We start from the raw sequence: 14,377 nt of genomic DNA, 5'->3' as shown, positions 1-14,377 counted from the left end.
ACTAATACATTAGGAGGTATTGTGTTAATCTATTTGTTTTTGCAGTTCTATATTTTCCATATGCTATTCATGTTCATAGTAGAGTGACAGTTAGTAGTCAATGGACACATGTAATGTTAGTCAAAACCTTATTTGCATAATTAATGAACTACAATTAAACAAGAAACTTACATATTTCAAATATTGAATGTTGCATGGAGGTGTGAGATCTTGAAACTCTTGTTTTACAGGCATTTTGGGAACCACAAAGACAACTCAAAGTCTCCTGCCAGCTGTGTCCAAGCAGACCTTCCCACCTTACCAGCCCCAGGGGGTGACAGCCACACTCTCCAGCACCCCCACCTCCTCCACAATGGTACGACTCCCCATCTCTCAGCTGCAGCAGGCTGGAGGAAAGGTAGGATGCTAAGACGTATTGTCTGGTATTGGCTAATTGAAAAACTAAAGAAACTTGAGGATTGTTCCAATTTCATTGTTGGGAGAAATATGATATTATTAGATAAGCAGTCACAGCAGGGCATGGAAAATGATTGGGAAACTACAGGATTTTTGAAAATTTGACATGTATTTTCTTGTTTTAAGTACCAGTAAAACCAATTTTTATGTTCCCGTCCAATTTCTTCAGATTCAGTTCAAGACAGTGACAGTACAGGCCCCAGTCCTGGGTCAAGGCCAAACACAGGTCATCCAGGGTCAGGGTGTGTCAAGTCAAGGTCAGGGTCAGGTGCTGCAGGCCCATATGACCCCCCAGGGTGTGCTCCAGTATCGTCTGATCAAGCCAACAGGCCAGGCAGTGCAGGCACAGGTGGTGGCCAGCACACAGGGACAGGCTGTACAGGTAAGCCTGTAGGAAGGATGTTTTGAAGGGGGAGGGGGGCAGGGGCAAAACAGGACTATGACAGGCAGTGCAGGCACAGGTAGTGGCCAGCACACTGGGTCAGGCTGTACGGCCGTACGATTCTTAGTATCCAAGAATGTGGTTATTAAAGACAGACTAAACTTAATTTCGTAAAGCGTACTGCATTATGTTAAATATACCACTAAGACCAGTTCTGACTTGTTTTACACTAGTCCATTATAGATTAGCATTTGTACAACATTTCAAATTGGTGGCCTGGTGCCAGTAATACTCAACGAGTCCAAAGACCGTGACGTCAGAATCCGACAGAATCCGTCAGAATCCGACTGTTACAATCGATGCGTGTTCTATAGAATAGATTCTGGGGGCCGAGTCGGATTCTGACGGATTCTGACGTCACGGTCTGTGGACTCGTTGAGTATCACGGTCACCAGGCCACCAATTTGAAATGTTGTAAAAACGCTAATCTATGATGGACTAGTGTAAAACAAGTCAGAACTGTTAAACGAAATTAAGTTTAGTCTGCCTTTAATGTGGCAATCACTGTATAATCATTAAGTTAAGCATTTGCCAAGATTTACGGTGTGTTATGCCTAATGGCGGTTGTACCGGGCATATAGATACAGATACAGATTTAGTTTCCAAATAGGAAAGATTAACTTTTTTTCTGCCTTGTAACTTTTTACCCTGCAGTCCCAGACCGCCCAGATCCAGGTGCAGGCGGGTGCAACCAGCCAGACGGTGCAGGTGCCTGTGCAGACCCAGCAACAGGTGCAAGCACACCCACAGGTGGTGGTCAAGCCCTCACAGGTCAGTAGGGCAACTCCATTGTGCTGACACAGTTTGCACACAGTGAATTGTAGATGTACAGGGCTGACCCCAAAGTTGTGTTGCGCACAAAATGGGAATACGATTGTAGCACCACCTAGTCCAATCTGGAAACTTTTTGGGTTAAAAGAAACTTTTTCATTTTAGTTAGAATTCGTTCAGTTCACCATTCTAGTTGGAGTAAGTAAGGATAGATGCGATTTGTTGGGTCATGCAGATGGATACATCAGAAATCTGGGGTCAAAGGTAGGGTTTCCTTGAAACTGGCAGCTTTCCTCAGAGTTTGAGCTGAGCAACCCTCTATTTTCTTTGCATGGTTATCAACTAGACCCTTTTGACTTTCTAGTGGAGAAGAAATAAAGAAGATTGAAGTTTGGGTTAGTACTTTTATGAGGCCTTGTTTCAGTGTATTTTAACATGCTTTCCTATGGACAGCCCTAACTTTGGTGTCAGCCCTACATGCCAGTACCTTGTCTGAGTATCAGTTTGGTGTTTGAGTGGTGTTGCCTGGGCCCGGGCGTGTACATGTGTGGTTGCTACACGACCTCTTGTCAACTGACTTTCAAGGTCTCTATTTGATCAAGTAAAAATGTATTTATGTTATATGATAAGGAATTAAGTTGAAACAGCTGAACATGAAATTGTAGATTACTTTTTTATAATAGTCAGTAGGCTAGAATAGCAGTCTTTGGTGGTGTATACACATGTATGTACAGAATGGGTACATGTTAGTGTTTAGAGGATGATACATGTACATACAATGACTTATTTTGTGCTTGTTCTTCTTCACAACAGAGTGGTGCTGTGCAGGGTACAGTCCAGGCCCAAGGTCAGGCTGTCCAGGGACAGCGTCTCATCCTACCAGCAGTTAATACTCAGGTATATATTTATATCAATCAATCAATCAATCAACTTTATTGCACAACAAATGTAACAGGTACAATGTATAGCAAGTTTGTAGGTAGTACAAAATATCAAGACATATAATTTGTCTTTGCTTATTAACAATGCTAATGCATTCTACAGAACTTAAGACTAAACACTACGGTATCCAATAAGAGTAATACAGTATACGTATATGGAACATGTATTACATGATACACAGGGAACTAAGTTTACATCAATTGTTCGCGTCAGAGATGATTCTATTTCTTTTTAGAAAAGAGGTAGATATGTATTGGCCTATGTACAAGGAAATTGCGTCAGGACATGACATAAGTAAAGGAAAAGTTTCTGAGCTTGTCTTAGATGGTAAGGTTATATTTGGATTGCGGGTGATAACATTCATAAGTGTCTGTCTTTCCTCAATATACATGGGACATGTTAAAAGAAAGTGGAATTCATCTTCAACAGTATGTTTGCAGCATGTTATGAATGATGACAAACATTTAAAAAGACTTGCTTCACTGCTTGCTAGGGACTCAAAATAACCACCTGTAACCTGAGATTTGCAGAAAAAAAACTGTTCTTAAAAATGAAAACTGCAAATGTGCAGGGCAAGTGAAATTTAAGTCTTTGTATTATGAATGACAACTAAGTTGAATAGCAGCATACTTACTTGAGCTTGTGTTGCAGTAGGGCAGAAACAATGACTTCCATATTTGGAGAAAGTTTCTCTAAACTGCAAGTAAACTTCCTTGGCAATATTAGAAAGTAACAGAAGAAATGTAGTCTGAGCCCTGCTGACAAGCTACCAAACTACCAGCCCCTTCACAACTTGCCCTGATTCTAATCGTTCGTATGTCGGCTGTTTGTGTCAGAGAATCACATCATTAAGGCACTACTCTGTTCGGAGGCCTTTCCGTCGAGTCCATTCTTGCGACATTACTGTAAGCTTGTTGGCCCTCGGCCTTTGTAAATACTTATGTTAAATGTATTGTTGATGTGTTTGTGTCTGTCTGTCAATATGTGCTGTCAAGCCTGAAATAAACAATGAACATAATCCAAATAATAAACATGTAATACTTCTCCCAGGGTGCTACCGTCCAGACCAGTGCAGCCTCCGTGGCCGGTCAGGTGTCGGGTCAGCCCCTGCAGGGCCAGGCCACCGTGTCCCAGACCCCGGGGATGCAGACCCAGCCCCTGAAGATCCAGACAGCCCAGGGACAGACCATCGTGTTGCAGCCTCAGTCCCTGGTCACTCCGACTGGACAGGCCCAGCTCCTCCCTGGACAGCAGATCTTCAGGGCCACCATGCCTGATGGAACGGTCAAGCATTTCATCATCACACCAAAGATCGTCACTCAGAGTGAGTTGAACCAACAACCTTTCGTATGTAGATATTTGGTTTACACATTTATTTCCAATGGAAGTTACTCGTATTACCCTCTCCTTTTAAGTTTTAGATAGTATGTTGATAGATGGATAGTAGTATTCGAGTGCTTTAACTTGTTAGAAACAAACGGTTGGATGAATGATAGCTTGGATGTACCAACTCATGCCAGACATCATCCCAGTTATTTTTTCTCCATGAAAAAGTGGAGATATTGTGTTTGGCGTGTCTGTCTGTTTGTGTTTCCAAATATTTTTTTTTGGTTTAGCTTGGTTAATCCTTTTTTATACACTTGTTTGTTTGCATGTATAGTTGTAGAGGACCGCACGAAAGTCGCTGTACCTTTGTTGTGTCAATATAGAATATTTATTGTATATTCCTTCCACCATTCCGTCTCGCAGCTGGTCAACCCACCACCAGCACTCCGCAGCCCATCAAGAACGTTGTATAGTTGTAGAAGACCGTACGAAAGTCGCTGTACCTTTGTTGTGTCAATATAGAATACTTATTGTATTTTCCTTCCACCATTCCGTCTCGCAGCCGTTCAGCCCACCACCAGCACTCCGCAGCCCATCAAGAACGTGGTGAGCCTGCAGACTCCCAGCGTGCAGCAGAAGATCCTGCAGATGCAGCAGCAGCACCAGCAGCAGCAGCTGGCCGCCATCGCCGACGCCCAGAAGAAGGACAGGGAGCTGCAGCAGAAGTATCAGCAGCAGTTGATGCAGAAACAGGTAGGGGGCTCTTCTTGGCTCAGAGCCTCCATAGTAGTAGTGGATATGGGAAATATGATTGCAGCATTTGTCAGTTTTTTTGGAGAATGTTATAGTGTAGATTCATGTGAAGTATGTGAAGTTTGTAAGTATATTTTTGGTTTATACTATGATAGTAATAGGAAAGGGTAGAATCACTAGACTTAGTGAATGACGCAATGGTGATGTAGACATTAAGGCTTTTGTTTATCATGAAGTCTGATTCACTCTATTTGTATATGATACATGTTTGAAGATGTGTTATGTCTAGTATTGGAGTTGTTTAAACCAAACAGTCAAGTTAGATAAATGATAGCTTTTGTGTACAATGTTTTGCTAGTAGAACCCTGTGTTGACATATATCATTATATTTTCAGATAAACATATTTTTTTTTTTTACTCTCTGTTACTTTGGGTGCCCTTCGAAACCTTCAGAAAAAGATAGAAAGCCAGGTTTTCTGTTGTTGCTTGAAATTTTAGAGAAAGTTGTGAAGAGAGAAAACTATCTGCCTTCTTCTGCCAATAGTGTAAAGAGTTATACCAAAAACATTGCGTGGAATAAATGAATGGTAAAAGTAGCACAGGCATTAATCATACTCTTATTTCTCATTTCCGGAGCTTTCTGATTCACCATTGGCAGTTGGAAAACAAGCAAAGGTACGGCTGAAGTACAGGTCAAAACATGTCATCGCCAAAAAATTAACCAACAACACCATTAGACCAAAACTGTATGCAGGAAGGAAAACAACTGAAAAAAAGGCCCATGTTTTTACCTGTAGTTTGAGTTTGTTTCTTTTAACAGTTTGGATTTATTTGAACTTTTAGCGTTGTGAAAAGCTCTTGAGTGAACTAAGTTGTAGCATGTCTTTAAAGTGGCCTGACATTCCCTCTTAACTCACCTTGTGTGCGGTGCACTAACACATCAGTGATGATGGTGAAAATGTAAAGTTTACTGCTAGGAAGAGCCCTTGATATGCTTGTAGGTGTTTCTTTTGACAAAATTACTCTTGGTGACAAAAAGTGAAAGAAAAAAATGTTTTAAATCCTTTGATGTCAAACTACAGTTTAGTTTGATTCTGACAAATTATATTAGGAAGACAGGAACCTTTCAAAGTTTGTGTTTTTCAACTGTGACAAGCTTTATTGTGCTGTGCATCAAGACTAGATTTATACATATTTTACAAGTATGACGACACTAGTCATGCTAGTGGAAACCTTTTGCTTCCTCTAAACTCTGAACTAAAAATGATGCCTATTATTGATTGTAGTTTGATAAGAGTGATCTGTATGCACATATGGGACATACATGTACTACAGCAACATTTGAATTTATTTTCATTCCATGCCTGAAAGATATTTCATTGTGAATGATACTAACACTAACAAGAGTAGACAGTCGGACGAGTTCTAGCTTGAATTATCGTGTGTTTCTCCTGGTAGAGACTGTTATAGAATTGTGCGTTTGGTTTTGTTCTCCCAGGTACAGATTAAGCAGAACAAGCTGATTGAGAACCTCCGTGCCAAACAGAAGACGCTCACGCCAGAGGAGAGGGAGGACAACCAAAGGTGGGATGTAGTAGTAGTATACTAGTAGTAGTAAACCTTTATTTTCCTTGGAAGGCCCTGTCGGCTAGTACATATACATATACATTAGGGGTGGGTACCGGTACATAAAATTCAGGTCCGGTCCAGGTCCAGAGGGTCAGGTCCAGGTCCGGACCTGTACCTGTACCTGTACCTGTACCTGATTATAGAAGTGTCGCAGTACATCATATTTTGGAGAGCGAGACACACGTAAAAGTCTCCAAATAAACGTCATGTCTGGAACGATATAATTTCTTAGGTTTGCACTTTGTCTCAAAATTATAACTATGCTCTCCACGCCGTCTGTTTACTCATCCTTTAAGTGTTTCTAGATATGATTCACAGCTAACGTCTTCGATTCGTTAAATCTGCTGTTTTGTATTTTCTTAGACCAGTTATGTGGCCGCCTACTTGTAGCCTGGTACTATGAATTTTCTAATCGGTCCATAGGCCGGTCCACTGATTTTTTACGGACCGGTTTTTTTTAGACCGGTCCATTAAGAAATACCGGTTTTGTACCGGTACACGGTACCGGTACCCACCCCTAATATACATACATGTCCGTTCTTCCCAGGGGTCCAAGTGGAGGGGGGTGTCACGGGAAATAAATAAATAGATATGCCTCTCCCCCAAGATGATATGAAATAGAGAGATGTAACATTTGCAAGCAAATGCAAGAGTTTTTACTACATGTACCTTCATGTGGTCTATCCTAACATTTCTACCAAGGTTTACCACATATCTCTCACGTAAATGTAAGCACCAAAATATTGATGTTTTTTCATCATTTGGATGAAAATAAGAAAATGACCTAGTATAATAGCATGTTTCCTTGCCGTGAACGTAAATACACATTGCAAACTTTAGGTGATACTTTCCATGAGTGAAATATCCATGTATATTTCAGGACCCCTTTACATAAGAAATTCCAATAACAATGGGTCAGAAATGCTGTAGTGGGAGAATTATTGTTAAACCATTTTTGTCCATTGCTTTTTTGTTCTAACCGCCCCCCTCCCCCGTCCCTCCAGGATGATCGTGTGCAATCAGGTCATGAAGCACATCCTAGACACGATCGACCGCGAGGAGAAGGCCGATCAGAAGAAACGCAAGAAGGAGGAGACGGCGGAACAGAAACGCAGCAAGGTCAGCATATTTATTTATTTATTTATTTATTTCAACTTCGTCACAATACAGTGAACAGGATAGAAGTAACATGATATATCCTTTTTCAAGGCTTCTGTCCAACTCAAAATGATACAAATAAATAAAAATTATCATCAAACAGATACATTATGATACAACTAACAAAAGTATATACAAAATTCTACATGTACATACAAAAAACAAATACATGTCAGACTTGGGTGCAGCTAGGGAATAAACAAGTGTAGCATAATGTCTTGCATTCTATACATTGAATGTTAAACTTTTTATTGCAACTTGTAGAATCTGACTAGAGGGCTATGTACAGATATATGCATTGTTGTCTCTGGTAGATTGTATTGTATGATGTGTCTTGTACACTAAACAGTGAAGGATAATCATTGGTTTTACAGGCCATGGCTCTCAAACTGCAAACAACCCTCTTCAAGCACAAGGAGCAGCTGAGGAAAGACATGCTGAAAAAACGCTCCCTCATGGAAAAAGAAATCACTAAGGAAGTCCAGGTAGGGGTTAGTGTCTTTGGATAGACATTCCTAATGTATGAGAAAGACATTTATTGGAGGTTGCTATGTAAAGACTCAGTGTTTGTAATGTCATAAAAAGATAGTAATTATTTCAAGGTGATTTTGTGCAAATTCCAAAAACAAATTTAACATGTGCATGGAAAACTTAGTAAGAAAAGTGAGGCCTAGTGGAAAATTAAGAAAAGAGAAGAGGAAAATGCAAATAATCTTATACCATAGCATGAAAGTTCATCTGTGTTGGTAGAATTCATTATTAACTAAGATGAAACTTTTCATCCAACACTGTAAAGAAATTGGGACTTACCCAAATTTTTGGTTAACTCCGCAAACCCTGTTCACGGAATGACCCGTCTACTGCTGGAACGTGACGTCAGAAACACGTGACCGTAGTAGCGGGTCATACTTGCCAGATAACTTGTGTCTCCCCCCGTCTCTGTTCAAGGTAGGTTTGTGGGTAATCTTATACCAGATGAATGTTTATAAGAAATAACTGTTTAATCTTTTCACAGGATGAGCTAAAACATGAGCTGAAGAAGAAGGGTCACAAGAGAAAGGGGAGTGAGACAGCCTCCTCTGGTCTTGAGGACACACCCAAGAAGAAGAAGAAAGCGGAGAAGCCTGCCAAGGCTGAAGGGAAGTCTAAGATGATCCGAACCAGCCAGTCTGGGAGGGACAAGGACAGGAAGCTGTACTGTGTCTGCAAGACTCCGTATGATGCTACACAGTGAGTAGATTTAATCTTCCAAAAGTACTAGTACACTGTAGACTATGACATATTGTCTGGCCAATGCAGGCATACTGTTTTGAGATAATTACACTTCTGCACATAGTAACATGGGCGATAGCAATGATGTCATTGCCTTGTGCAGCAGCGATATCTGATATTATGTGATAACGCTTTTTCCCGGAAATTGGGCTTAATGAAATGCCACATATCTTCTCTAAAACAAAGTGTCATGTCCCAAGTTTGAATTCTTTGGAATCCTGTTTAAGCAGCCCAGGTATACAGTGGGGTTTAGGATTCAGCATACCAATCACACCATGAGTCTTGTGTGTGATTTTTAGGAATTTCATTGGACTTTTATTTCCCACGCATTTGCTCAGTGCAAGGCCTAGAGACCACTTCTAGGTTGACTGAGTATATAGTGTGTGTTTAGTGAATGAATGTGTGTTTATAAGGCAACAGAGATTTCAACAAAACTTGGTGACCTACTGGGGTCCACCTCTGATAGTAATGGAGATGCGTGAGTTTTGAAAGGAAAAATGTGAAGTAGAACATTTACTATAATTAGATGTTGAGTGAATGACCCGGCTAGGCAACAAAATGAGACCTTCCCGCTTGTAGCCACTTACAGCCACTAAGTTTATTTTGAGCCTTGCAGATGTAATTACAGTAAATACACCTGTACAATTGATGACAGGGCTTGAAATAGTGGGTGCATGTGCACCTTTGTGCAGCCAAAATTGGAGCTGTGCACCTAATTTTTGACGGCACCTAAATATTTCTGTAGGCTATAGGGTAAAGGTACTATAATTGTACACTAGTATACAAAATATTCTTGAAATGTAAATATCGGAAAAAGCAATATAACATTGTGTTGTGTTTTATTTGATGTATTACTTGTTAGAAATTTTGAAGTTAGCTTTAGTATTACAGATTGAAGTTGTTAAGAGAGGCAGTAACGTTAAACTTTGCAATTATGTTTTGCTGACATTCAACTTCATTTCATGTGGTGCACCCAAAATTCTCTCTGTGGACCTAATTTTTTGGTTGGGTACACCTATTTCCAAACATGAATTTCGAGCCCTGGATGACATCTGCCAGAATATCTCAACGTCTTTCAGATGGTATCGGAGTATCATAACTATCCCACACGCCACAGTCTAAATCGATCTATGCAACTGCCTCAGACACGTCTGGAATGTGGAAGGCGAAAGTTCAGCCACAGAGGTGTTGGTGAATGGAACAAGCTACCACTTTCAATGAAAAATGCTCCAAACAGTGTAATGTTTAAGAGGATGTTGAAACAAATGAACTGACCTCTGACCTCACCTTACGACAGGAACGGAATATGGACTACGAGTATGGATTATGGCTCTGTAAATTTTGTATGTATCGGTGTATATGTATTTTAGACTTATGTTTTTGTACTGATTGTATTGTGTTATCCAGGGCCCCACTGCAAAGCAGTGTAGTGCACTGAGTTGGGCCACCCTGGCTAAATAAAACAGAAACAAACAGAAACAAACAAACATTTGATCACAACCTGACTGTGATTTTGTCTAGGTTCTACATTGGGTGTGACCTGTGTAGTAACTGGTTCCACGGTGCATGTGTGAACATCACGGAGAAGCAGGCGGAGCAGATGGACTCCTACACCTGTCCTGACTGCAGCAGACTGACTGAGGACGGGGAACAGGAGCTGTACTGCCTCTGTAGGACACCTTATGATGAAACACAGTAAGTCTGTGGCACTCATTGAAGAGGCCAGGATATATGTGATGAGCTACATCCCTTTTTGTGATGCTGACACTGATACTGATAGTGCAGGGATGTCAGTGAGGAAGATCCACGATTTAAGACAAGCATTTTGAGCAATAAAAACACTGAGTACAACTACAACTGTATGGTTAACAATTCAACTTGGCGTAACAATTGCCTGGTAGCTTTGCATGTGTATACATTTTACATTCTTCACCGTTCCTTGTGCTAGGTTCTACATTGGCTGTGACCGGTGCAACGACTGGTTCCACGGCCGGTGTGTGGGCATCCTGCCGTCCGAGGCCGACGAGATCGACTACTACATCTGCCCCAACTGTCAATCATCCAAAGACATGCAGATGCACAACAAGTCTCTGAGTGAGAAAGACACGGATCATCTGAAACGACTCCTCAAGTCACTACAGGTTTGCACATTACAGTAACTGTAAATGCATTTAGTTTGGCAGTGGTTTTATTTTGCAGTGGGGTGGGATAGGGAGGTTTTCACCGTGTTTGAAATTTGCAGTTGAAACAATTCTGTAGTACAAATAGTCGTGGGAAGATTCCAAGCGAGCTCAACCGAGTGTGAGTGAGTACAGTAGAATTACAAAACACATATTGAATTCTGCAATGAAACCACTGCTGACATTTTGAGACTTTTAGTAACTTTGGTGTTTTTATAAGTAACCTGTAGTGTGCTGAATTACCTGTGTTAAGTGGATTTTTATTGAAACCTAATGAAACAGCCAGGATTGTGCAACAAGCCAAAGTCTTTTACAAATGGCAAGCTTTGTGTAATACTAATAGGGACAAAAAACTTGAAACTGAAAGATACAGCTATTTTTGCCCCAATATTTCCATGTCAAATTGTCGAATCAGTAGCAAGAACACAACTGAGAAAATCGAAGTAGAAATCTGATGTTAAGTACTACATATATATGATGGATGCAGAGTGACCCTATTGTTTATATCTACAGTCTCACAAGATGGCCTGGCCCTTTGTAGAGCCTGTGAGTGAACTGGAGGTACCAGACTATTATCAGGTCATCAAGGAACCAATGGGTAAGTATTTGCTATTCTCAGTTTCTGAGGCAATAGACTTAGTACATTAGCATGGCAGTTCTCCAGTGTCTCCTTGGTAGTTAACATACTAAAGATTGAATTCTGAGTATTTTGTTTGAAATAACAAGTTCTGTCTATCTTGTTCTTTGTGCAGACCTCTCAACAGTAGAGAAACGACTCCGGCAGAAATATTACAAGACCCTGAACCAGTACGTAGCCGACATTTCCAAGATATTTGACAACTGTCGCTACTACAATCCCAGCGACTCCGCTTTCTGCAAGTGCGCCGAGGTTCTGGAAGGATTCTTCCTCCAGAAACTCAAGACTGTCAAATCTCGTTTAGGAAGCTGAGGGACTTTGCATAACATTGTACAGAATTTTTGATATGGTTGAATTTGTTGAACGACGTTTGCAAGAGAAGGTTGTAGAGAAATAAGTTTTATGATAGTAAGATTTGTATTTGTGGCCTTTTCATCTTGATATAATGTACATGTATATTACTGTGACGTGGGAAGAATGAATGTCACTTTTGTAACTGGGAAAACGAAAGATGGAGAGGGCAAATATTCAGATTGTGTGAAGAAGCTTGAGAGTAGAGGTACATTGTATTTATGTGAAGTTGTTTGTACATAAAGCTGCATTATGAATGCTTTGCTGTAGGATATTGCTGCAAGAAGATAGTGTACTGCACTCATAGCTCGGAGATGCGATCCGAGAAGTTTTGTGGAACGTCGACCAGTTTTCAAACTCCGATGCACCTCTGAGATGGTGATTTCTTTGTCTACCAATGCCAGACTAGTCATATGTACTGTATTTATTGTTGACATTATTTATACTTGTGCAGTCCAATCCAAAATGATGTGACAATATTTGAGCTCTGAAAACAGCTTTGCATTGAACTGTTAACAGTACACACAAATTTGTGCTGGGAAACAAGGTAATATCTTCTGAGCTCAGTGGTTGTAACTGCATTTTTCAACTCCAAAGCAAGTTTTTAGACAACTATGAATTTGAGAAAATTGTACAGCATCACTATTCCCTTATGGCAGTGGCACTGTGTTCTGTAGCAGTGGAACTCCTTGGACAAGAATATTCTCTTCCCAAATTATTTTATCAAACACTAATCCTGGCCTGGTTCCCATGAATCAAAAACAGAACAGAAAGCATCCAATACTGTAAATGCAGAAATGTTCATGGCGGCTTTGTGTTCGCGGTTTTCGCGGCGACCGTTTCCCCGCGAACATTGTTGTCCAATACTGTACCAGTTTGTGACTAAAGCACCACCGTGAAATTAAAACCACTGGGAACACTCCATTTTCCCCTTAGCGCAAAATTAAAGCCACGCGAACTTAGATGCATTTACAGTATTACTGAAAACTAATGACAGATGGATTCTTTGTTACAGCTGTGTACTGAAGGCCTTGTTTTCTTGGTTGCTCACGTACAACCATATGTATACAGTTGCCTGTCAAGAAAACAGTCTTCCCAATTTTTCCTTGCCAAATTCTGTTCTTTTAGCTGCAAAGATACACAAGTCACCTATTTGGCCGTCCAATCACAAATTGATATCTACTAGGCAATCTGGGAAAGGCAAGCCAACAGCAATGAAAGGAGAGCCCATTTTTTTATCAGAAAATCATCAAGCTATTGCAGAAAGTGCTGTAGATAGGAGAGATATTGTCCAGAGCATACATTGTAGGCTGACACAGTGCAGTGTCACAGATACTGCATATAAGACTGTTCCCAGTCAGGAGGAGGCCAGTGTATATCTTCTCATTCATTTACTATGTTTGACACAAGAGTCCATAAGGGTATATGTAAATAGACAAGTATCACCACTGCACTTGTCTGTACCTGGGAATTTAACCTTGATTTATCATGTCATACGACAGAAAAAATGCACTATATGTTCCCCTTAGTTATGTGAAGATTATGGTTAGACTTTTCTGGAAGTACTTTGGTACAAGACTTATTGTATGTGCCACAATGTTGCACAGTCATTCTAATGCATAGATTAGATGTAGCACATTGCTTTGTACTTCTGCCTCTCATTACAAAGTCGCTATTATTAAAGATGGCCCATTTCTTTCTTTCTATTCTGGTAAAGCAAGGGCATACTGATTGGATTATATGGATAACATGCTCTTCGCACCCTAAAATTGAGGCGAGCATGCGGAAAAAGTTGCCGTCGTATGAAATCTAAGTGGTCAGAAAGCTTCAGGTATATATCCAAAGACGGTGGTAAATTCCACTTCTGTGGAAGTTAACAATCCAAGGTCTTTGGAAATAGCTCGAAAGTTGAACAAATGACTTAAAGACCCCAGTAAAACTATATAGATATGGGATAATGTAAACTATAGGCTTCAGTATGCATCTGGCAGCCGTACAGTGCACATCAGTGGAGGCCTGGCTGAGACAGTTTACCACATACAAGTTACTCTTTTGAAATTTACAGACAACAGATAAGAAATTGAAGTATGGCTACACATAAAGAAGTTAGCTTGAAGGACAGTTAGCCAAGAAATAAAGTAATGACAACACTGGCTTGCGATTTAGTTGGCTAGCAGTATGTACTGTTCTACAGATCCCCAGTGTATGCTGGTTACTACAACAAGTAACGCAAAAATTCCAAGTCATATTTTTAGACACACTACTGAAGGCTAATGTGGGGAAGATATTGGAAATATAGATACCTTTAGATACTCTGACACAGCGATTACAGGGTTGATTTGAAAATTTGAACAAGGTTGACTTCCCAAAACTGAAAGTTGTAGATAGTGTTGTCTTCATTATCCAAGAGATCTTGTCTGATTGAAAGTTCCTTGGATGCTGTGACTTTTTAATAGATGT

At 40.4% G+C, this 14,377-nt stretch overlaps 1 protein-coding gene across 3 annotated transcripts in view; it reads left to right on the top strand.

Annotated features, from left to right (window-relative positions):
• Positions 1-13,600, top strand: part of LOC136439714 (nucleosome-remodeling factor subunit BPTF-like) — a 31,035-nt gene extending 17,435 nt beyond the window's left edge. For 2 of the 3 annotated variants that reach the window (XM_066435257.1, XM_066435255.1), the window contains exons 11-25: positions 231-397; positions 626-838; positions 1,553-1,669; positions 2,483-2,566; positions 3,662-3,935; positions 4,500-4,690; positions 5,327-5,365; positions 6,189-6,274; positions 7,324-7,438; positions 7,852-7,962; positions 8,493-8,707; positions 10,271-10,444; positions 10,698-10,890; positions 11,443-11,527; positions 11,682-13,600. In XM_066435257.1, coding sequence (XP_066291354.1) covers positions 231-397; positions 626-838; positions 1,553-1,669; positions 2,483-2,566; positions 3,662-3,935; positions 4,500-4,690; positions 5,327-5,365; positions 6,189-6,274; positions 7,324-7,438; positions 7,852-7,962; positions 8,493-8,707; positions 10,271-10,444; positions 10,698-10,890; positions 11,443-11,527; positions 11,682-11,878 — 2,261 coding nt within the window. In that variant the 3' untranslated portion in view covers positions 11,879-13,600. The remainder of the gene's footprint in view (positions 1-230; positions 398-625; positions 839-1,552; positions 1,670-2,482; positions 2,567-3,661; positions 3,936-4,499; positions 4,691-5,326; positions 5,366-6,188; positions 6,275-7,323; positions 7,439-7,851; positions 7,963-8,492; positions 8,708-10,270; positions 10,445-10,697; positions 10,891-11,442; positions 11,528-11,681) is intronic. The other variant, XM_066435258.1, reaches the window with a different exon arrangement.
• Positions 13,601-14,377: the final 777 nt, after the last annotated feature.

The sequence above is a fragment of the Branchiostoma lanceolatum genome, chromosome 8, assembly GCF_035083965.1.
Source record: "Branchiostoma lanceolatum isolate klBraLanc5 chromosome 8, klBraLanc5.hap2, whole genome shotgun sequence".
Lineage (NCBI taxonomy): Eukaryota > Metazoa > Chordata > Leptocardii > Amphioxiformes > Branchiostomatidae > Branchiostoma > Branchiostoma lanceolatum.
The sequence above is the reverse complement of the archived record's forward strand: the minus strand, read 5'-3'. Positions and strand labels throughout refer to the sequence as shown.